The sequence below is a fragment of the Dendrobates tinctorius genome, unplaced genomic scaffold, assembly GCF_039654945.1.
Source record: "Dendrobates tinctorius isolate UK_male_01 unplaced genomic scaffold, ASM3965494v1 ptg000038l, whole genome shotgun sequence".
NCBI lineage: Eukaryota > Metazoa > Chordata > Amphibia > Anura > Dendrobatidae > Dendrobates > Dendrobates tinctorius.
This window is the reverse complement of record NW_027361706.1, coordinates 30,033,212-30,058,876: the sequence shown is the minus strand read 5'-3', so window position 1 is coordinate 30,058,876 and position 25,665 is coordinate 30,033,212. Positions and strand designations below refer to the sequence as shown.

Genomic DNA, 25,665 nt, shown 5'->3' with positions numbered 1-25,665 from the left:
AAACGATGGGGCCCAAGCTAACTAAAAAGGACAGGATAGAAAAGCTGCTGTCTGCAATCCGCAAAAAACCCTACCAAAAAATGTCCCAACCGTCTGATAGGAAAAACAGGCCCTGAAGTCGCTAGGACATCAAAATGACTATATCAGCACTCAGGTAAATTCTGAAGACAGAGCAAAGAGACAAACTGATCAGAGACAAAAATGGAACTCAGCACACCCCCGACCGGGGATGGCAGAACTACAAAAAACAAGGTAAACAAAACAAAACTAATAAGTTCAATAGCAGAGCAAAAACTTATCTTTAGGAAGCAGGAGTCAGACTGGTCTCCAAGAATCCAGCAGAGAAATCACCAGCGACTCAGAAGGGCGTCGGCTGCCTTATATCCAGTCAGCAGTTCCTGTTACCCAGTCATCATCCACCAGATCAGGTGTTTGGTTATCAGCCTCACTACCTTCCTTCACCAGAAGAGGGAGTTCATCAGACATCGACGGTGAAGGGGAAAATGAACTCACAACAGTACCTCCACCGAACCCTCATCCATGCCACCAGGGCGATCAGGATGGGCCCGATGAAAGGCATGAACCAATCTTTCGGCATGAATATCGGATGCAGGGAACTCCTGGCCATAACCCTTCCATTTAACCAAATACTGGAGTCTCCGTCTAGCCAGGCGAGAATCCAGTATCTTCTCAACCTCATATTCCACATTACCTTCAACCAATACCGTGTCAGGAGGTGCCACCACAGGAACTACTGGCTCAACAAACCTCTTTAACAGAGACTTATGAAACACGTTATGGATCTTAAATGTAACAGGAAGAGCCAATCGAAAAGAGACTGGATTAAGAATCTCCAAAATCTTGTAAGGTCCAATAAATCTAGGTTTAAACTTTGGAGAAGCCACCTTCATAGCGATATTCTTTGATGACAACCAAACCATATCACCCACCTTAAACTGGGGACCAATGGTCCTATGCCGGTTGGAAAACCGCTGGGCCTTTTCCAGGGAGAGAGACAACTTATCCACCACTTGGTCCCAAATCTGGTGCATTCTCTCCACCACAGTGTCAACACCTGGGCAGGCAGAAGGCTCCACCTGCCCTGAAGAGAATCGAGGATGAAACCCAAAGTTACAAAAAAAGGTGACATCAAAGTGGCAGAACTAGCTCTATTATTTAAAGCAAATTCGGCCAAGGGCAAAAATGAAACCCAATCATCCTGATCAGCAGAAATAAAACATCTCAAATACGACTCCAAAGTCTGGTTTGTTATCTCCGTCTGCCCATTGGTCTGAGGGTGAAACGCAGAGGAGAATGACAACTGAATTCCCAGCTTGGAACAGAAAGTCCTCCAAAATCTAGACACAAACTGAACTCCTCTGTCAGATACAATGTTCTCAGGAATCCCGTGCAAGCGAACCACCTGTTGCAAAAACAAGGGCACTCCAACCAATGTCTCCACTCCTCAAATGCCCATTTCATAGCTAACAGTTCCCGATTCTCCACATCATAGTTACGTTCGGATGGGGAGAACTTTCGAGAAAAGAAAGCACAGGGATTCATTTTAGATGTTACAGGATCCTTTTGGGACAAAACAGCTCCTGCACCAATCTCAGAAGCGTCCACCTCTATCTGAAACGGGAGTGAGACATCAGGTTGCCACAAAACCGGAGAAGAAGTGAACCTTCGCTTCAGCTCCTGAAAGGAAGAAACAGCCTCCGGAGACCAATTCAGCACATCAGCACCCTTCTTAGTCAAATCAGTCAATGGTTTGGCAATACCAGAAAAATTAGCTATAAATTTACGATAAAAATTAGCAAAGCCCAAAAACTTCTGGAGGGCCTTCAAAGAAGTGGGCTGAACCCAATCATAAATGGCCTGTACCTTGACCGGGTCCATTTCAATAGTTGACGGAGACAAAATAAATCCCAAAAATGAAATCGTCTGTACACCAAAAAGGCATTTCGATCCCTTGACATACAGGGAATTCTCCCTCAAAATCAGGAACACAGTCCGAACATGTTCCACATGAGAGTCCCAATCCTTGGAAAATATCAAATTATCATCCAGATAGATGATCAAAAATTTATCCACCAAGTCTCGGAAAATATCATTCAGGAAGCACTGGAAGACAGAAGGGGCATTAGTGACCCCAAAAGGCATCACCAGGTACTCAAAATGTCCCTCCGAAGTATTAAACGCCGTCTTCCATTCATACCCATGCTTAATGCGAATAAGATTATACGCCCCCCTGAGGTCAAGCTTTGTAAACCAGCAAGCACCTTTAACTCTGGAGAATAGATCAGAAATCAGGGGTAACGGATACTGATATTTAACAGTAATTTTGCTGAGGGAACGATAGTCAATACAAGGCCTTAATGACCCATCTTTCTCAGCCACGAAAAAAAACCCAGCACCTAAGGGTGAAGAGGATGGTCTAATATGACCCTTCTCCAACAACTCCTTAATATAGGATCGCATAGCCTCGTGCTCGGGTACAGATAAATTGAAAAGTCGACCCTTGGGAAATTTACACCCAGGGCTCAGCTCAATTGCACAGTCATAACTCCTATGAGGAGGCAAAGACGCAGACTCATTCTCACTAAATACATCATAAAAATCAGCCAAATAGTCAGGAACATCATGCGACTGGGGAGAGGTGGAGAAAACAGGAGCATCACTAAGGGCACACCGACAACCCCAACTCACCACAGACACAGATTTCCAATCCAAAACTGGACTATGGATTTGCAACCAGGGAAACCCCAGAACAATGGTATCATGCAAATTATGCAACACCAAAAATCTGCAATTCTGTTGATGGTCTGCGGCGACCCGCATTACCACCTGGGTCCAAAACTGAGGTTTATTCTTCGCCAAAGGAGTAGCATCAATACCCCTCAAATGGATAGGCGTCCGCAGAGGTGTCATAGGAAATCCACAACGTTTAGCAAAATACAAGTCCATCAGGTTCAGAGCTGCTCCCAAATCCACAAAAGCCTTAGCGGAAAATGTGGACAGGGAGCAGATCAGAGTAATTGCCAGAAGAAACTTAGGCTGAACACCACCCATAGCAAATGTGTGTGCAAAACGTTTCTCTCGTTTAGGGCAGACAGAAATGATATGCGAGGCATCACCACAGAAGAAACACAGCTTATTACGCCTTCTGAACTCCAGTTGCTGCGCCCCAGACAAAACTCTATCACATTGCATAGGTTCAGACATTTGTTCAACAGGTGGCAACACCTCTCGTGCGGTTTTGCGTTCACGCAAACGCCGATCAACCTGAAAGGCTAATGACATAGAATCGTCAAGACCAGAGGGTCAGGAAATCCCACCATAGTATCTTTTACGGTTTCTGACAAACCCTTCCGAAAGAGAGCTGCCAAGGCACCATCATTCCAGGTAGTAAGGACCGCCCACTTTCGGAATTTTTGACAGTACAACTCTGCAGAATCCTGACCTTGGCTCAATGCCAACAGGGCCTTTTCAACCTGATCAATAGCATTAGGTTCATCATACAACAACCCCAAGGCTTGAAAAAATGCGTTCACATTAGTAAGAATAGGATCATCAGTTTCAAAGAAAACGCCCAATCCTGTGGATTGCCGCGCAGCAAAGAGATGACAATTTTAACCTCCTGCGCGGAGCTCCCCGACGAGTTAGGCTTCAAGGCAAAAAAAAATTTACAATTATTCTTAAAATTCAAAAATTTAGACCGATCCCCAAAAAACACAGCTAACAGTAGCCATGGGGGGTTCCTACGATGCCCTAGACCCCTCGATCACAGCCGGAGAACTAAATAGGCCTAAAGAAAGGGGAAATCTAAACTGCCCCAGAGCAGACCCCAAAGCAATAGGCAGCCCCCAACATATAATGACGGTGAAGCAAGATGAAAACACTAACACAGATAGAAAGATAGGTTGAGCAAACGATAGGGCCCAAGCTAACTAAAAAGGACAGGATAGAAAAGCTGCTGTCTGCAATCCGCAAAAAACCCTACCAAAAAATGTCCCAACCGTCTGATAGGAAAAACAGGCCCTGAAGTCGCTAGGACTTCAAAATGACTATATCAGCACTCAGGTAAATTCTGAAGACAGAGCAAAGAGACAAACTGATCAGAGACAAAAATGGAACTCAGCACACCCCCGACTGGGGATGGCTGAACTCCAAAAAACAAGGTAAACAAAACTAATAAGTTCAATAGCAGAGCAAAAACTTATCTTTGGGAAGCAGGAATCAGACTGGTCTCCAAGAATCCAGCAGAGAAATCACCAGCGACTCAGAAGGGCCTCCCTGCAGCCTCAATGACGTCAGCAGGAGTCCCTGCAATTTAATACAATGAATTAACCCCTTAAATTAACCCCTACAACTCCATAATTTTACCCACAAACCCTCATCTAATTAATAGTGATAGACAGAACAAAAAAAACATGAAATGAAATGGTTAACTATATGTAAACCATGTGTCATTTCATGTCGGGCAGGAGAATAATTATACAAAAGCCGGCAAATGTTTCTGCAGCTATTCTGCTATGATGAACTGTATGAATTTGAAATATATGTATAAATGTATCTCTATGACATATATAAAATATATATATATATATAAATATATATATATATATATGTATTTAATGTGTCTAGATCTATTCATTCTTTGTGTGCGGAAACCTGTCATTGGGCTCCATTATATGTCCATTTAGCTATCCTGCGAGAAAATCTCGCCAGACGGATGTCAAACGGATCCTTACATGCGATTAAAATCGCATCGATGGAGAAAAATTGCATCAAAAACGGATCACTGGTTAAGATACTTTTGTGCAATTTCAGACCGTTAAAATGGGACCGATTTTTTATTCGTTGTGTGTGACTCCAGCCTTAGTCTCAGATACGCCCCCTGCTACCAAGTGCAAAGGTTGGTCTGGCTCTTTAAGCTTTCCCCCGGACAACAGAGGAGACAGCCCCGACAGTTCCGGACCCGGCGCAAGAAAGGTACCCGTAGCCCAGTCCTTGTGCTTACATACACATGGATGGTTTATTCAGCAAATTTTGTTTCTTCCTCTCCTTCTTCCAGGAAGTAAAACTTTTATTTTTCTAGTAACAGAGCTGTATGAGGGCTTGTTTTTTTGTGGGAAGAGTTGGGCCTTTGAATGACACTTAATTTTCTCATGTGATGCACTGGAAAGCGGAATAAAAAGTCCAAATGCTGCAAAATTGTGAAAAAACAAAACAAAATTTTGCAATTGTTTTTTGGGTTTTGCTTTTACAGTGTTCATTATTCAATAAAAAATGACCTGGCAATATGGTTCTCCAGGTCACTAAGATGACATTTATACCAATCATGCATAGTTGTTTGCTGTTTAAGTGGCGCAAAAAAAAAATTCTGAAATTCATTAAAAAAAAGTTCGCTTGTGTCGCTATTTGCCGAGACCTGTTGTAATGTGCACCAGTTCCTCTGGCAGCAAAGCACATCTAACAAGAGCCACCCCGGTGCTTCATGCTTGGGTTGATGTTCTTTGGCTTGCAAGCCTCCCCTTGCTTCCTCCATACATCATGGTGCCATTTTTCTGATCATTTTGGAGCAGTGGCTTTTTCCGTGCTCATTATATTTTCAGGTCATGTGTTCATATTGATTCTTTTGTACCTGTTTGCCTCTTCACAAGAACCTTGGATTGTTTTCTATTTTTCACACCAATGTATATATATTTTTAGGAGATAGACAATGTTGTTCTTAAACAGTGCACACATTTGGCTTTGCCACATCTAGTACTTCCTGCCTTTATTTTTTCACCTGTCATCCTGCTTTTCCAGCTGTATTGGTTCTCGATATTCCACATTCTGTTTGACAGCTCCTGCTCTGCTGTATCATCACATCCGGTCTGGGATGCTCACGCAGACCTACAGCTTAGAGAATCCATCTCACCAGTTGAGCCTAAAACAAAATGTTAATGAATTCCCATATGCATCATGTTCAAGAATCATTAAAAGAAACCAGTCGACTGAAGGTTTTTTTGAAAATCACCTGTATATAAGCTACATGTCTGCAATAGTAATAAAATCCTGTGTGAACTGTAGGTTCTCTATAAGAAGGTGATCAGAGAAAAACTTCTGCCATAATCATGGCCGGACTGGCCATCTGGCAATTCTGGCAAATGCCAGAAGGGCCTGTCTGGTTGTGGGCTGCCTTGTCTGCTATGTTCTTAACAGAATCGGTGTTCTCAAGATACCCATACTGTTAAGAGTTGTGACAGAACACAAACTCGCTGACTCCATTACTTACCCCAGCAGGCCACGGGTATCATTAGAAACATTGGTCTTGTAGTATACCTTCCTTTCCGCCATCCAGGGTAATATTATTAATATCCATCTGGTTCTTGGAGATGGGGACAACATGGGCCTGTGTGATTTCAAATGCCAGGGTTGAATTTTATCTCCGGTCTGTACCTGCCCATAATGGATCTATAGACATGATATTGACCTGGGAATAAAGCACATATCTTTGGGTTGAAGATTTGTAACATAGAGGTGTGAGAATGGAGAGTCTTGTTCCTATTTATTAGGTTATATTACAGAAATTCTATAATAATCCAAAGATTTTCTAAACAGTGAAGGAATTTATAGATTTTCACTGTTATAAAGGTTTGTTGTTTTAAAGGGAACCTCCTGTCACTATCACTACTATTAACCTGGCGATATAGGGTTAATCTGCTGTCTTTTAGAGTTAGAAAGGTGCCTGGCTGGTGTACTGACATTGGGGCACCTGGGAGAAAATAAACTTTATTTCTCCCGGGAATCGCTGGCTTTCAGTCATAAAAGCATGCCACTGACTGACAGCTAACCCTGCAGTGCATCAGTGCCAGATTAGGCTGGATCTTTAACCCCCTTCCAACATCGGGCATAATAGTACGCCGATGTCGGACTCCCCCTGTTTGGTGCTGAGCTCACATCTTTCCGGGCACATTACAGCTGATATATAAAGCTGACATGTGCCCACAACAGCCGCGGGTGAAATCTTGATCCACCCGTGGCTGTTAATTAGTTAAATGTCGCTGTCATGCCCATCGGCGACCCCGTCACGTGATCGAGGGTCACCAATGGGTTGGCATGACAACCAGAGGTCTCCAGCAGACCTCTATGGTTGTCATTGCCAAATTGCTATGAGCGCATGGTCATAGCACGTGAGCATTTCTGCTACATACAGGCGATCTGATCATGGCCTGTATGTAGCAGAGCCGATTGGACAACTGTAGTTTCTAGTCTCCCATAGAGACTATTGAATTACGCAAAAAGTAAAAAAAGTTTTTAAAAATATAAAAAAAAATAAAAAATATAAAAGTTGAAATCACCCCCATTTCGCCCAATTCAAAATAAAACAATAAAAAAAAATCAAAAATACACATACAGTATATGGTTTCGCCAAGTTCAGAATCGCCAGATCTATCAATATAAAAAAGGATTAACCTGTTCGCTAAACGGCGTAATGAAAAAAAGTCAAAACGCCAGAATAACGTTTTTTTGGTTGCCGCAACATTGCATTGAAATGCAATAACGGGTGATCAAAAGATCGTATCTGCACCAACATGGTATCATTAAAAATGTCAGTTTGGCACGCAAAAAATGAGCCCTCACCAACCCGAGATCATGAAAAATGGAGACGCTATGGGTATCAGAAAATGGTGCAATTTTATTTTTTCCAACAAAATGTAACTTTTTTTTCACCACTTAAATAAAATAAACCTAGACATGATTGGTGTCTATGAACTCGTAATGACCTGGAGAATCATAATGGCAGGTCAGTTTTAGCATTTAGTGAACATGGCAAAAAAAAACAAAAAACACTGTGGGATTGCATTTTTTTTGCAATTTCACCGCACTTGGAATTTTTTTTCCTGTTTTCCAGTACATGAAATGGTAAAACCAATGGTGCCATTCAAAAGTACAACTTGTCCCACAAAAAACAAGCCCTCACATGGTCATTTTGACCAAAAAATATAAAAAAGGTATGGCTCTGGGAAGAAGGGGAGCAAAAAACGAAAATGCAAAAACAAAACTACCTCTGGTCGTTAAGGGGTTAAAGTACATTTTTTCTGAATTGCCTCAATGTGTTTATCTGAAGCGCCCCGCGGGGCCTGGGGGTACTCGGTACCGGGCCCGCCGGCTTCAATGGGAGACGGTGTCTTGGCGGCGGCGACCCGGTCCGTGGCCCAGAGGCGTCCAGTAATAAAATAGGGGAAAGTTGTGTGGTATTTATTTATGGTAAAAATGAAAATAAAGTTATTAGATGGTGAAATACGTGATGCCACCTGTGGTATTCTAGTCAGAGGTGACCAGCGCTGCAGTGTTGCTTCTCTGGGATGGATGTTGGGTGCAGCTATGATGTTGTAGCCCTCCACAGGTAGGGCTGTAGTTCCAGGGCAAAGATGTTAAATAAATAGTAAAAATGGCTGTGAACGTTGGGGTGCAGAGAAATGAGAGAAAGACACAGAGAGGTGCAGTTTCTTTACCTTTTACTGGTAATAGATTGCAGTCCGGAGTACCACATATAGGTGATGGAATGAGTCTGGCTTGCCTGGAGGCATTCAGGGGATCCACCTTGCCAGGTGGAGATTTAGGACCTTCCTTTCTGCGCTTTGTGTGTGGGTCTCCGTTGTATATAACTATGCTGCGACCCTCTATTCGTGATGGTTTCACTAACCTGTACAGCTGTCAGCGTGAGCCTATTCCACGGGTACCATTCTCTTCACTGTCGGCCCCGGGCTCCTTATCCGTTGACGTGCCCTCAGGTGTTCAATGTGCACAGGAATTTACAATCCCCTGTACTTTCAGATTCGGCTATCAGAGCGTACACCTCCTGTCAGCCTAGGACTCTGATGTCCCTTTTCTCTTTATTAGCGCTTCACTCAGGGGTCTGCTATATGCAGTATTTTAGCTTCCCTAGAGTCTCTCAGTCTCTGCTCTTGTCCTTTCCCTCTTCACAGATCAGCTGCCTGTCTTCATCTGACAGGATCTTCCAGAAAGATCTCTTTACCTCACGTCCTCACGTTAAACTGTCATTTCTCCTCACAGCTCACAGCTGCTTCATTTCCATGACAACCCCCTCAGCTCACCTCTAGCTGACTCACCAACCCCCTCTGCTGGCCAGAATTTATAAGGCATCTCCCTTTTCTGACCTGCAGCAGGAAATTGTGAATTAATCTATGCTGCCTGGAATGGGGGTCCCTTTTCTGCCTCCAAGCATGACTTCACCTCTTAGAGGGAGGCAATGTCACTGTGACAACCGGACTCTGGGGTGTCACATATCATCTCCAAAAAAGTTGTGCGGTCAACCGAAAAGAGGTTAGAGGGTATTGTCACACCTTGCTGATTTTCCATCTGTATTTGCAAGTAGAAAATTTGCAGCAGCAAAGTGTTTAAGATGTTATAGAATCCTTTCCACGAGCTGCAAAAAAAAAAATAGTTGCAGAGTAAATTAACGTGCGGTGAAGATCTTGACTCCACACCATTTCAATGTATGCAAATTTATTACAATTTTTTACTGTAGTTTTTATTACTAAAGGTGAACCAATTTGCATCATTATCCAATGAAGTGGGCAAGCGTACTGATTTGGTTTGGAATTTACCCATGAGGTTTTATCTAAAAATCCAAAAAAGTAACATTCTCTACGCATATGTAAAATGACAAATTGTATTTTAATTTTTGTTTTATTTTTTAATACTTACAAAATGTGCCCCATACAGACTTTTAGAGATAAGAAAATGTTTATTGCTTTTTTTTAACAACCCCCAAATGAAATAGCATAAAGCTGGGTGTCATTGTTTCCTTAAAAATAATGTGTTTCTTTATACATATAGTAATGGTTGACGTCTTTCTTGTCTTCTACCGTCGTATCAAGTCAAAAAAATAAGTAACATTAGAAAAGATACTGCTTGAAACCTAGTGAGAGCAGAAGAACATCTGCTTTTAGAGAACTTGTGGTTTGCAGTAAAAAAGGAACTTGTATGGTGGGGTGGGGTGGGGTTGAAACATATATATAGAGAGTTTAATTGAAAAGTAGACAGATTTGGGTGTTAAAAAGTTACCTTTACAGAACTTCAAAAAAGGTAAAAACAGGAAGCAGCAACCGGACCAGAAAGCTACTTTCCTGGATCATCACTGAATGATTTGTGTAGAGCTTAGGTGATGGCGACGCAGGGTTAGGAAGTGTAGGAAGTGTGACTTCAACAAGCCGAGCGTCAACCACAATCTGCCTGTCCTCTTCCTGTTAGTAGGATCCCACTGTCACCAGCTTGTGTGTGCACTGACACTGTGACGGGACCAGCCTCAAAGTCACTGCAGTATGTTGCGGTGGAGGATTTAGGACATTGGGTAGCTTGGTTATTATATTGTGCAAGCAGATTGCAGAAGAAGAAAAAAGTCAGAATCGACCTTAGACAATTTGATGGATCGATCGTTACTATGTGAAGAATTAGAGAAGATATTTAATAATGAAAAGCAAAGACACAGACATAGCAGATCAAAAGATCGAAAGAGATAGAACTGGGATTAAGGCGAGACTGGATGGAGAATTTGTAATAACCAGATAGTAGTAACTAGGAGTCTTGGGGCAAAGCGTTAAAAAAAAAGATTAAAAAAGTATATTAAATGGGGAGCAGAGATACAGCAAGATACCTAATGCCATCATCAGAGTCACCTACAAAAGAAAGAGGGGTCAAGCTATTAATGGAAGACCATGAAAATGGTGAGTAACCTTTTCTTTTACTACTACAGGAAAGGACTTGTTGTTGTCATTTTTATGTTTCTTCTGCTTTGGTTTCTCTGTATCTATATTATCATTTGATGACTAATGTGAATTACTAAGATTACTGGAGACACCGAATACTCTATAGGACAGGAGAATTGGGACACTAACACATTACACCTACAGGAGCTGTTATCATATCCCGTCCTAAATACATTGACATTAATACAAAGTGGTTCCACCTTTGCAGCTATAACAGCTCCCATTGTTCTTGCAAGCTTTCTACAAGATTTTGGAGGTGTCTGTGGGAATTTTTGACCATTAACCCAGAATAGTTTGTGCGGTCTATGTTGGATCTGTTCTAGTTCATCTCAAAGATGTAAGATAGAGTTGAGGTCCAGGCTCTGCTCAGCTGGTCATCTTCTTCCACCATCTCCCCCAACCAAGACTTTACATTAAGGTGTCCCTTCACTAAAACTATGTGACATAGACAAAACTATTACAAACAATCCCTCCTCCACCAAAACTTTACACCGGGCGCAATGCAGTCAGGCAGGTAACGTTCTCCTGGCATTCGCGAAACGCAGACTCGTCCATCAGATGCCAGATTGAGAAGTGCGATGCGTCACACCACAGAACTTTTTTACCTCTCCAGATTCCAGTGGCTGCTACTTTACACCACTCCATCTGACACTTGGTACAGTGCTTGGTGATGTAAGGCTTGCATACAGCTGACAAGGAAATACATTATTATTATTTATTTTATTATTATTATTATACATTTATATAGCACCATTTATTCCATGGCGCTACATGTGAAAAGGGGAAATATAGACAAGTATAATAAACATATAAGACAAGGGGCACACAAGTACAGAAGGAGAGAGGATCCTCCCTGCAAGGGCTCACAGTCTACAGGGATGGGTGAGGATACACTAGGAGAGGGTAGAGCTGGTTGTGCGGTGGTTCAGTAGACTGCGGGTCATTGCAGGCTGTAGGCTTGTCGGTACAGGTGGGTCTTTAGTTTCTTCTTGAAGGTTTCCATGATAGGCGAGAGTCTGATGTGTTGCGGCAGAGAGTTCCAGAGTATGGGGGAAGCACGGGAGAAGTCTTGTATGCGGTTGTGGGAAGAAGAGATAGGGCGGAGTAGAGAAGGAGATCTTGAGATGATCGAAGGTTGTGTGCGGGTAGGTATTGGGAGACAATGTCACAGATGTATGGAGGAGACAGGTTGTGGATGGCTTTATATGTCATGGTCAGGGTTTTGATCTGGAGCCTCTGGGCAATAGGAAGCCAGTGTAGGGCCTGGCATAGGGGGGAGGCTGGGGAGTAGCGGGGAGACAGGTGGATTAGTCGGGCAGCAGAGTGTAGGATGGACTGGAGTGGTGCCAGAGTGCTAGAGGGGAGGCCAGAGCCATGAAACTCTGGTGCACCATTTTTGTGCTAATGATAAGACCAGTGGAGGTTTGGACTTTGCAGCAATAGGGTCAGTAGAGCATTGGTGACATTTATGCTTTCTTCTCCCCAGCACTCAACGATTCTGTCCTCTTACTTACACGGTCTGATACATTGTGAATGTCTTGCTGTGTTTGCTTCTACTTTTCGGTACCAGCACTCATTGTTGATGGTAGAATATATAGGCAGGAATACCTTTGTGCTATAAATTGTGGCATTCTATAACAGGTCAAGTGAGATCAGTACTATGAGCCATTCTTTCCTAGGCATTATTAAAGACAGACTGCATGGCGATGGGCCGGATGTTAAACTCGATGAAAAACTATAATTCAGTTATAAAGATATTTGTCCTAATACTTTTGTCCATATAGTGTATCTTAAAACTGCATAATTTCTTATGAGCAACTACAGATGGGGACATATATGAGAACAGGATGCAATCGTTAGGCTACCAATCATCTACGCTCTGTCCAGAGCCCTGTCCAGAGAAGGTATGAGACATTGTGTTTGGTCACACACATGTCCATTTTGGGTTGACTAGAATCCTATAAGGGGACTGTTTTTTTTTTTAAAGCAATTTTGATATATACTGAATAGTGGCTCCAGCGTGAATTCTTTTTTAAGTTCTTGCCCACACCGCCAACCATAAAAAGGTTGCAAGTTCCTTGCTTTGAGATTTATTATGTTTTCTGCTTTGTGGTTATTTGCACATTAGACAAAATTCCATGATTTTTATTTTATATGATCCCTTACCGAGGGCTTGAAAACAGGTAATGTTAGAAGTTCCTTGGACACAGGGCTGATAGATGCATTGACCATTAGTTATATGACTCCACAGTGATTCTTTCATAATATCCTAGTTTAAAATTACATATGATGTTTGCATAATATTAAATGCAAATTTAATGTCTACCCATTGCAAAAAAAAAGATCAAGTATCCGCATCTGCAATATCACGTATCCATCAAAGAGCAAATTACATGCAATATTTTGTCTGAAGGAGGGGAGAGTAAAGGAGCCACTCATTGGCGGCAGGGCTTGCTTGGCATAACTATGTCACGCAAGCCCTGGGAGAGCATTGCTGAATCAGCGCTGGCACCAGAGGTGAGAATAAGATGTTTTTATTTTATTAAGGAGTATAGTGAAAAAACTCTTTAAAGAGTATGTAGACCTTTACATTCTTTTTATTGTGTCAATGCAACTAAAAAAACAATGGAAATATTTTATAACTAATTTGTTTAAAAAAGAGTCCTAGAATTTTGATGATGCAAATCCTATGGAGACCTATGTGTCTTTCTAGTCTGCTTGTTCAAATGTAGTAAATAGTAGAAGTTGTTTCGTAGATGTTCCAAAAATGGGCGATAAGGGCAGAATCCCAAGGAACATTTCCATATCTGACCTCCTGCCTCTAAAATGAGGCAGAAAAATCTACAGCAGTAAATACCATTGTGGTCATTGTTGCAAAAAATAATGTGGTCAAGCCTCACATATCACCCTTTTCACTATAAATTGATAATCTGTGGACTTTAAATTCACAATTCCCATCATTTCATGCTCAACAGGATGTATATGAAATGTTGTAAAATCTCACACACACCACTTATTTTCCAGGCACAAAATCTGTCGTTTTTTTTACACAAAGTGAGAGAGTACCTTTAAAGGTATCACCTGCTTTAGACTTCCTGTTTAATGGGACTTGATGCCTGATGCTTGCTACACTGTATTAATTAATCCCTAAGGTTATCCTATACTCGAGTTTCTATACTAATGTTTCTCTGCCTAATGGCTTCCTCCTGTGTGATTTCCATTGTTTCCTCTGTCTTTGCTTTGTAGTTTTGTATTTTTTGCAATTGTTACTAAATTTTTTTAAGTTGTCCGAATAGAGATTCCAGTATCTTCACTTCCATTTCTTTCACATACTTGCGTTATCGGAACTGTTTCCTTTATTAGCATCAGTGCCGGGAAAGGACCCCATTCCTTTAACTTTTTGAACAGATGTGGTGATAGAAACTAACAAAGCAAAATGTGGCAAAATTAAGGCTCAAAGAACTGGTGTACACTATGTTTTTTTGTCCCAGATTTAAGAAGTTTTGAGTCTTTTTGCACGAAATTTAGACTGTTGATATGAAAAACATGTGCCCCATAAACTTAACTCTCCCAATGTAGAAAAATACACTGACACATATATAACTTCTTTATGGATGGAGTTGGCCACAACTTTATTAAGTTTATTAAGATATATTTATCCAAACTGTAATTTTTTAAAAAAAATTTAACCATCATAGAGCTGAAACACTATGCTCCAGAGGACTCTCTGTGGGCATGTCCGACTTCAGTTTGTTTAAAGCTGAAAACCAAGCAATGCAATAAGGGAAGAGGCAGTAAGATACAAATGAATACAGCCCCTGCCACACAAACAAACCCTATAGATCACATGAAAGGTATCGCCGGGAATAACACAGAATATGCCAAACATGACCAACGGGCAAATAGTAAAGAAAAGAAGGGGGCGGGAAAGAACCCAAACTGGAAAAAGGACCAGCCTATTTCACCAGTCCAGGTCCGCTTCCCTATAAGGATTGTAGTCCACTATTTTTGCCATGTGGCTTAATTTAGATGCAAAATATTGGTGTTTCGTAACTAAGAAGTGGAGTAAAGAAGAGAAAAATGTCTAGCAAGATTTGGCAAATCTATGATACATGTACTAGTGTGATACAATTGGGTGACTACAATTAACCTTTTTCCTCCAGATACTCCAGCCTGTGTTATTTGCTAGATCATCAGTAGAGATGATCAAATCTATCTGTTATTAATCAAACTTGTCATTAATTTCCAGAATATTTTGGAATTTGAGTTGCACGTTTCCAGCAAAATGGCAGTCAGGAAAGTATTAAAAATTAGACAAAACAGCATATTATACTAATCTGTTTTTGAACCTAACTGCTTATATGGAGCAAGCCGCAAGCTTTCCTGTCCTCCCCACGGCTTTCATGAGGTCACATGGAGGTTGATGCATTTCGTTGATGATAGCGATGTGCATTTCCCTTCTCCTTTCCCAACACGACCATAAAAAGCATGGAGTCTAGGACAGGTAAGTATAATGTGCTTTTTAACTCCTTTCCCTCATTTCTGCTTTTTAAATATCAGAGCCTGGAGCGATCCAAGAACATAATAGTTATCTTTTCACGGCAATAGGGTCACTTTCAATTTGGACCAAATGGCGCGTTGATCCCGGGAGCTAGTCTGATTGTCGAATGTGGCGTTGGGAAGGAATTTTTCCCTAAATATGGAGTTAGTAGCATCTGCCCCATGGGGCTTTTGCTTTCTTCTGGATCAACAAGTTAGGCTATATAGGTTGAACGCGATGGGCTTAGGTCTACCTTCAACATTCAAAACTTTGAAACTATGAATCAACAAGGCGATTCAAGTGAAACTGCCCAAAGGAAATGTGGAGCGAGTCACTCATCTCTATTCATAAGAAAAAAAATGACTTCCATAAACTTCTCTAAAGCTTCATTCACATGTGTGTTTGCTAATTAATGCCAGTGTTGGATCATATGTGAGTATGATGAACACTAGTGGAGCTCAGTGGACCCCCAATAACTGTAATGGTGCAGGTCAGGTTTTTACTATTATGGTTTCTCAACATTTTAGGGGGTCAAAATAAATGTTGGTGCAATCTTCATTGGTATTTTTGGCCGGGTTCAAGATTTATTTCCTTGCACGGTAGTAGAAGTGACTGTGACATATGGTAGGATTGTTGCTCACTGTTGAGCAGTGTTGTCCTCGGCTTTGTGCTCTGAATAGTTACAAGTCACTTGGGACACATAAAAAATGGTTGAATTCTTTTTATAGCAAAAAGGACCAAACGCTTCCTCCTTTCACAATGAACAAGTCAGTGAATCACGCAGGCAAGTGAATTTTTACTTTAAATACCTTTTGTAATAGTATCTGTTGGAACTAATCAAGGTTCTGAAATCTGATGCCAACAGCAGTAATGTGCGGAAGTGAAAATGTCCTCTTGCAGGGAAGTATGCAGTTTTGGGATAGTGTAAATGAAATTGAAGCTATAGAGTGTACAGGTTTTTTGCTCGTAGGGAACTTTAGGCCAAGTCTAGTTCTTGTCAGTGGAGGGTAGAACTGCTTCTTACAGATAGAGATGTGTTAAGGGAACAGTCAGATGGCTGTATAAATCAGATGGAGATCGAAACGCAGTGCACGGACTGGATGGTTGCACTCTCAAACCAAGCATGACAGCTTCATGTATTTTCATGCAGCTGTCATGCTTGGGTCAGAAGTAGGGATGAGCGGACCAGTGAATGATCAGATTCGGCAGGATAAACGAAGCTACAGTTTACAGTTCGCTCCAAACTTGACCGCAAACCCAAAAGAAGTCAATGGGGACCTTTGGTGGTGGAAAATGGTTGGAAAATGGTCGTAGTAAGGGCTAAGGGGCTGCAATAGAATGCAAAATAGGGGTAAGAGCTGAACAATTGCCCAGCAAACAAATAAGGATAGAAAATGACTTAAATCCCTAAAATTAGTCAGTAAACATTAAGTTAAATAGTTTACTCAACAGGCAGCACAGACAACACACAGTCCAAAAACAATGTAAGTCAATGTAGAATATTCTTATCAATGTCATGTATGAATATCCATCCATTCATTGAAACCCTCCCAGAGTTAAATCACATTAGTAAGAAAAGCTGACAGCTGTGAAATGGCGTTATTATTCTGGGAAGGAGACAATATTCATAAAGGTTCCCAGCTTATTTATATCAGCGCACAGCTGTCTGTTTAGCGTTTACTGGTTACTAAAAAGGGGACCAAAAAATGATGCAGCCCGCTATTTTTAACAACCGGCAAAGACTAAACAGACAGCTGTGAGTTGAGCTTCATAGACTTCATACACATCAACCCCATAGCTATTACCCCGCTTGCCAATGCACCAGGGCAGGCAAGAAATGATAAGGCTAAGCACCAGAATTGATGCATCTAATGGATGAGCAATTTCTGGAGAGGCTGAGGGATGGTGTTATTAGTCTAGGATGGTGAAATTCTACATGGCCCATTCCCAACCTGTTAAGATCAGCTGACAACTGTCTGTTTAGCCTTTGCTAGTCGTCATTTTTTTGGTGGGGGTCCTTTTGCTTTCCCTCAGCAGATTATTAAAAACAGGGGGACCCCACATTGTTTATTTTTCATTTATTTATTTACTAACAAGTACAGTAAAATACACATCCAAGGTAACCTTAGTTCGCAGCCACCAGCCGCTGGAAAATCCAGTAACCTTAAAGTGTACCTCAAAGGTTCCCATGAGGATTCTGGACCTCTCAGCTGCTGGAAGACCCAGGGACTGAAATTGGTAACCTTTAAGTTTACTTGTGTTCACAGCCAACGGGTCTCATGGGTGCTTGAGGGCTGGACTGAGTCCACCACTGGTGCTGCGCTATGTGATAACCAGCTGCTATGAACTCAGATGACCTTACAGTAAGATTACCATGGGTCGCAGGGTGGCTCACACAGAGCTTATCGTGAGCTCTCCCGCCTGTGACCTGCAATAACCTTAATTATGGTACAGTTCATTACTGTAGCCAGTCGGGTTCTCATGATACTCTTAGTATGTTCCGGCTGTCTTGCTGAGTGGTCACATTACTGATTGCACTGCTCAGCACTGCATCCCAATGTGGCAGAGTCAGGGATCATCATGAGATCTCATCATTATGGATTAACAGCAGACAGGTGGGGATTACTTAGATTTATTATTTTTATGTTAATAAATGGGTAAAAGAGGGTCATTGTTGGGGCGTGATTTGTACAATTAAAGGACTTTTCTCTGTGTGTCTTTTATTACTTTTGACTATTGGGTAAGGCCGGTTTCACACTAGCGCATTTTCAGCGCGCGCACGGCCAGGGGTAGCTCCGCCCCCGATCCGGCTCTCTGCCCGGCGTGCCCGCCCCTTCCTTGTAGCGCCGCCTCCTAGCGGACAGCGGCGCCTGCGATCGGCGCACCCTATCTTTAGCATAGGGTGCGCCGATCGTGCGCAGGCCGTGCGCTAGTTGCACTTTGACCTGCGCTGCGCACTTTTGACGGTGCGCCGTGCGCGCCAAAATCCGAAAAGTTTGATTTTGGCGCGCACGGCGCACCGTCAAAAGTGCGCAGCGCAGGTCAAAGCGCAACTAGCGCACGGCCTGCGCACGATCGGCGCACCCTATGCTAAAGATAGGGTGCGCCGATCGCAGGCGCCGCTGTCCGCTAGGAGGCGGCGCTACAAGGAAGGGGCGGGCACGCCGGGCAGAGAGCCGGATCGGGGGCGGAGCTACCCCCGGCCGTGCGCGCGCTGAAAATGCGCTAGTGTGAAACCGGCCTTAGTGCAATGCGGGTGTCTGATAGAAGCCAGTCCTTTACTAACTTCTGGAATTCATGGAAGCTGTCATTACACAGCTGACATCAACCCCTTAAACTATTATCCTGATTGCCAACATGCCAGAGCAAGCTGGAAGAGACAAGGAAAAGCGCCAGAATTGGAAAATCTAATAGATGCGCCATTTCTGGGATGGCTTGGGGCTGATGTTATTAGGCTGGGAGGGGGGCAATTTACATGGCCCTTTCCAGCCTATTAACAACAGCCTGCAGCTGTCTGATTTGTCTTAACTGGTTATTAAAAATAGGGTGGACCCCACATCATTTTATTAGGGTGACTCCTAATTTTAATAACCAGTTAAGGCAAATCAGACAGCTGCGTACTGATATCAATAGGCTGAGCAGCTCCATGGATATTGCCCTTTTCCCTGTCTAAAAATACCAGCTTACAGCTGTCTGTTCTTTGGCTGGAATGAGAGGGGAAAGGAATGAGACCACATGTTGCATATTTGACATGGCTGTGATGGATCATGAAGTGTTCACATCCTTAAAGCTTGTTGATTGGCTGTACTACAGCCTTTCAACAAGGCAGATTTTAACGGATTCAGAAAGAGAATTGGAGGGATCCAATGGCTGGATATCCTTAAAGACAAAAATGTCCAGGAAGGATGGGAAATCTTGAAAAATGAAATTCTCAAAGCACAATTGTTAACAATTCCGAAAAGAGGGAAGAATAGGAAGCATTTAAGGAAACCAGGATGGATGAACACAGAACTTAAGCACATGCTAAAAAGGAAGAAAAAAATGTTTATAAAATGGAAAGAAGAATATAATGCTGTCTGCAGAACCTGCAGGGCACAAATCAGATTATCTAAAGCTGAAAATGAATTGAGGCTTGCAAGAGATGTCAAAAGCAATAATAAAGGATTTTGGGGATATGTCAAAAGTAAAAGAAAAGTCAAAGATGCTATAGGATTTTTACAGGATGAAAATGATGAAATGGTAAGACAGGATGTTGAGAAGGCCGAACTTTTAAATTCCTATATTGCATCTGTTTTCTCTCAGAAATGAAATGTAACATCAACTGTTCTTCACTGTCCTATTAAGGGTATAGAAGAATCCAGGATATCTATAAACAGAAAGATAGTGAGGAAACACTTAGCTAACCTAAATGAATTCAAGTCTCCAGGTCCAGATGAATTACACCCCAGAGTACTGAAGGAGATAGCAGAAGAAATTTTTGAACCCCTCTCCATAATCTTTGAAAATTCTTGGAGAACAGGAGAAGTCCCAGAAGACTGGAGAAGAGCAAATGTTGTTCCTATCTTCAAAAAGGGGAAGAAGGTGGACCCAGGCAACTATAGGCCGGTGAGTCTGACTTCTATACCAGGAAAGATCTTTGAACAAATTATTAAACAACATGTATGTCAGTACCTGGATAAGAATGAAGTGATTAAACAGAGTCAGCATGGGTTTGTAACTAATAAGTCATGTCAGACTAACTTAATTTCCTTCTATGACGGAATCACTGATTGGGTGGATCAAGGAAATGCTGTAGATATAGTATATCTTGACTTCAGCAAAGCATTTGACAAAGTATCTCATACAATCCTTTTTGAAAAAATGACTAAGTATGGAATGGACAAGGCAACTGTTAGGTGGATTCATAACTGGCTTAGTGATCGGACCCAAAGAGTGGTCGTAAATAGCTGCACATCCAGTTGGAAGAATGTCTCAAGTGGGGTACCACAGGGCTCTGTCCTGGGCCCTGTATTGTTCAACATTTTTATCAATGATTTAGATGAAGGAATTGCGGGTAAACTGATTAAATTTGCTGATGACACAAAGCTAGGAGGGATAGCTAATACTAGAGAAGAGAGAGAGGATTCAAAAAGATATAAATAAACTGGAGAAGTGGGCAGCAACTAACAGAATGGTTTTTAACAGGGAAAAATGCAAAGTACTACATCTGGGCAATAAAAATGAAAAAAGCATATACAGAATGGGAGGAATAGGGCTAAGCAGCAGCACATGTGAAAGAGACTTGGGTATACTAATAGATCACAAACTGAATATGAGTCAACAGTGTGATGCAGCAGCAAAAAAGGCAAATGCAATTCTAGGATGTATTAACAGAAGCATACAGTCTAGATCACGTGAAGTCATTATTTCCCTCTACTCCTCTTTGGTCAGACCTCATCTGGAATATTGTGTCCAGTTTTGGGCACCACATTTTAAAAAAGACATCAACAAACTGGAGCAAGTTCAGAAAAGAGCGACCAGAATGGTGACCGGTCTGCAAACCCTGTCTTATGAGGAAAGGTTGCAGGATTTGGGAATGTTTAGTTTGCAAAAGAGAAGACTAAGAGGAGACTTAATAGCTGTCTACAAATATCTAAAGGGCTGTCACATTGTAGAAGGATCAACTTTATTCTCATTTGCACAAGGAAAGACTAGAAGCAATGGGATGAAACTGAATGGGAGGAGACACAGATTAGATATTAGAAAAAACTTTTTGACAGTTAGAGTGATCAATGAGTGGAACAAGCTGCCACGAGAAGTGGTGAGTTCTCCTTCAATGGAAGTCTTCAAACAGAGGCTGGACAGACATCTGACTGGGATGATTTAGCGAATCCTACTTTGAGCAGGGGGTTGGACCAGATGGCCCAGGAGGTCCCTTCCAACTCTACGATTCTATGATTCTATGATTATTTATTTTTAGAATATGCTGTATTATTCATATCATCGTGGAACTGCTGTTCTTACTATGGTCATGAGATTGTAGATTCTCTCTTCCGATCAATCTTCTCCCTGCTTGGGCCTTTTCCAATGTACATTTTGTCATAAATTATATACATGGGGGGCAGCCTGAGGAGCAGTTGTTTACAGTCCATGCAAGTTTCAAACAGTAAAGATGGTCAGTAGGAATTGTCGTCAGCTTGCCCAAGTATGTGATGTCACCTTATGATGAATGACATATACATTGAAAAAAGGCTCAAGCAGGGTAGAAGCATATACATGACATGGGACAGGGCATGTTGCTGGAAGAGGGGACTGGAGTATCATGCAGTGAGAACACCGGATCCATGAGAATATGACTAATATGGGTATCACTATAACTTAAGAACATTAGAATAGAAAGTGATGAAATATAATATATATATATATATATTAGTCCTAGACAACTCTTTTAAGATCAAGGGTGACATGGGTTGAAGCTCTATGGCTAGGCATTGCCGGGGCTTTAGCTCCATGGTTTTACACTACCGGGGTTGCAACTCCCTGGTTGCACACTGCCAGGACTGTAGATTTGTGGTTGCACACTGCCAAGACTGTAGATCCCTGCTTGCACACTGCCAAGACTATAGATCCCTGGTTGCACACTGCTAGGACTGTAGCTCCCAGGTTGCACACTGCCAGGACTGTAGATCCCTGGTTGCACACTGCTAGGACTGTAGCTCCCAGGTTGCACACTGCCAGGACTGTAGATCCCTGGTTGCACACTGCCAGGACTGTAGCTCCCAGGCTGCACACTGTCAGGACTGTGGATCCCTTTTTGCACAGTGCCAGAACTGTAGATCCCTGGTTGCACACTGCTAGGACTGTAGCTCCCAGGTTGCACACTGCCAGGACTGTAGATCCCTGGTTGCACACAGTCAGGACTGTAGCTCCCAGGCTGCACACTGTCAGGACTGTGGATCTCTTTTTGCACAGTGCCAGAACTGTAGATCCCTGGTTGCACACTGCCAGGTCTGTAGCTCCCAGGTTGCACACTGTCAGGACTGTAGCTCCCTGGTTGCACACTGCCAGGACTGTAGATCCCTGGTTGCACACTACCAAGACTGGAGAACCCTGGTTGCATACTGCCAAGACTGTAGCTCCCTGGTTGCACACTGCCAACACTGTAGCTTCCTGGTGTCTCACTGTCAGGACTGTAGCTCCATGGTTGCACACTGCCAGGACTGTAGATCTGTGGTTGCACACTGCCAAGACTGTAGATCCCTGCTTGCACACTGCCAAGACTGTAGATCCCTGGTTGCACACTGCTAGGACTGTAGCTCCCAGGTTGCACACTGCCAGGACTGTAGATCCCTGGTTGCACACTGCCAAGACTGTAGCTCCCTGGTTGCACACTGCCAGGACTGTAGCTCCCTGGTTACACACTGTCAGGATAGGAGATCCCTTTTTGCACAGTGCCAGAACTGTAGATCCCTGGTTTCACACTGCTAGGACTGTAGCTCCCAGGTTGCACACTGCCAGGACTGTAGATCCCTGGTTGCACACTGCCAACACTGTAGCTCCTTGGTGGCACACTGTGAGGACTGTAGCTCCCAGGTTGCACACTGCCAGGACTGTAGCTCCCTGGTTGCACACTGCCAAGACTGTAGATCCCTGGTTGCACACTGCCAAGACTGTAGATTCCTGGTTGCACACTGCTAGGACTGTAGCTCCCAGGTTGCACACTGTCAGGACTGTAGATCCCAGGTTGCACACTGCCAGGACTGTAGCTCCCAGGCTGCACACTGTCAGGACTGTGGATCCCTTTTTGCACAGTGCCAGAACTGTAGATCCCTGGTTGCACACTGCTAGGACTGTAGCTCCCTGGTTGCACACTGCCAGGACTGTAGATCCCTGGTTGCACACTGCCAACACTAGCTCCCTGGTGGCACACTGTCAGGACTGTAGCTCCCTGGTTACACACTGCCAGGACTGTAGATCCCTGGTTGCACACTACCAAGACTGGAGAACCCTGGTTACACACTGCCAAGACTGTAGCTCCCTGGATGCACACTGCCAACACTGTAGCTTCCTGGTGGCACACTGTCAGGACTGTAGCTCCATGGTTGCACACTGCCAGGACTGTAGATCTGTGGTTGCACACTGCCAAGACTGTAGATCCCTGGTTGCACACTGCCAAGACTGTAGATCCCTGGTTGCACACTGCTAGGACTGTAGCTCCCAGGTTGCACACTGCCAGGACTGTAGATCCCTGTTTGCACAATGCCAAGACTGTAGCTCCCTGGTTGCACACTGCCAGGACTGTAGCTCCCTGGTTACACACTGTCAGGATAGTGGATCCCTTTTTGCACAGTGCCAACACTGTAGCTCCTTGGTGGCACACTGTCAGGACTGTAGCTCCCTGGTTGCACACTGCCAGGACTGTAGATCCCTGGTTGCACACTACCAAGACTGTAGATCCCTAGTTGCACACTGCCAAGACTGTAGCTCCCTGGTTGCACACTGCCAGGACTGTAGTTCCCTGGTTGCACACTGTCAGGACTATAGATCCCTGGTTGCACACTACCAAGACTGTAGATCCCTGGTTTCACACTGCTAGGACTGTAGCTCCCACGTTGCACACTGCCAGGACTGTAGATCCCTGGTTGCACACTGCCAACACTGTAGCTCCTTGGTGGCACACTGTCAGGACTGTAGCTCCCTGGTTGCACACTGCCAGGACTGTAGATCCCTGGTTGCACACTGCCAAGACTGTAGCTCCCTGGTTGCACACTGCCAGGACTGTAGTTCCCTGGTTGCACACTGTCAGGACTATAGATCCCTGGTTGCACAATGCCAAGACTGTAGCTCCCTGTTTGCACAATGCCAAGACTGTAGCTCCCTGGTTGCACACTGCCAGGACTGTAGCTCCCTGGTTACACACTGTCAGGATAGTGGATCCCTTTTTGCACAGTGCCAACACTGTAGCTCCTTGGTGGCACACTGTCAGGACTGTAGCTCCATGGTTGCACACTGCCAGGACTGTAGATCCCTGGTTGCACACTACCAAGACTGTAGATCCCTAGTTGCACACTGCCAAGACTGTAGCTCCCTGGTTGGACACTGCCAGGACTGTAGTTCCCTGGTTGCACACTGTCAGGACTATAGATCCCTGGTTGCACACTACCAAGACTGTAGATCCCTGGTTTCACACTGCTAGGACTGTAGCTCCCATGTTGCACACTGCCAGGACTGTAGATCCCTGGTTGCACACTGCCAACACTGTAGCTCCTTGGTGGCACACTGTCAGGACTGTAGCTCCCTGGTTGCACACTGCCAGGACTGTAGATCCCTGGTTGCACACTGCCAAGACTGTAGCTCCCTGGTTGCACACTGCCAGGACTGTAGTTCCCTGGTTGCACACTGTCAGGACTATAGATCCCTGGTTGCACACTACCAAGACTGTAGATCGCTGGTTGCACACTGCTAGGACTGTAGCTCCCTGGTTGCACACTGCCAGGACTGTAGTTCCCTGGTTGCACACTGTCAGGACTATAGATCCCTGGTTGCACACTACCAAGACTGTAGATCGCTGGTTGCACACTGCTAGGACTGTAGATCCAAGGTTGCACACTGCCAGGACTATAGATCCCTGGTTGCACACTGCCCAGACTGTAGCTCCCTGGTTGCACACTGTCAGGACTGTAGCTCCGTGGTTGCACACTGCCAGGACTGTAGATCCCTGGTTGCACACTGTCAGGACTGTAGATCCCTTTTTGCACAGTGCCAGAACTGTAGCTCTCTGATTGCACAGTGCCAGGCTATAGTTGATAATTTTGGAAGAATCTCCTACTCAATGATACTTAAAAATGAAAAAATTGGAGTGCTGACTTCATATGTATAATCAATTAACATCCATTTATTTGGCAGAAAAATATTAATTACATATATAAAAAATAATTAAGATGAGCTGAACATAAAGACGATACAGTGCCATTCTTGGAATAAGAACACATGGGCAAAAAAGAACATCAGTTAAAGTGCACCTGTCAAAGACTGAACCTGTCAAAGACTTAACTCCTTATGTTTCCTCCCTCCACTAATGCACCTATGCCCGACATTGCCATTTCTGTGTGTGGTTCCACTATTACTTCCCAGAAACATGCCCGCTGTCTTGGGGTCATACTTGACTCCCAGCTTTCATTCGCCCCTCACATCCGATCACTGGCTCGCTCTTGTTATCTGCACCTCAAAAGCATTTCTAGAATTCGACCATTTCTTACTTTCAACTCCGCAAAAATTCTTACTTTTTCTCTTATTCATTCTCGTCTGGACTATTGTAACTCTCTTCTATTTCGTCTCCCTCTTACCTAACTCTCCCCTCTC

The 25,665-nt window shown here is 43.4% G+C and overlaps 1 protein-coding gene across 3 annotated transcripts in view; it reads left to right on the top strand.

Annotated features, from left to right (window-relative positions):
* Positions 1-10,078: 10,078 nt before the first annotated feature.
* Positions 10,079-25,665, top strand: part of CYTH4 (cytohesin 4) — a 74,771-nt gene continuing 59,184 nt past the window's right edge. For 2 of the 3 annotated variants that reach the window (XM_073574339.1, XM_073574338.1), the window contains exon 1: positions 10,079-10,742. In XM_073574339.1, coding sequence (XP_073430440.1) covers positions 10,734-10,742 — 9 coding nt within the window. In that variant the 5' untranslated portion in view covers positions 10,079-10,733. The remainder of the gene's footprint in view (positions 10,743-25,665) is intronic. The other variant, XM_073574340.1, reaches the window with a different exon arrangement.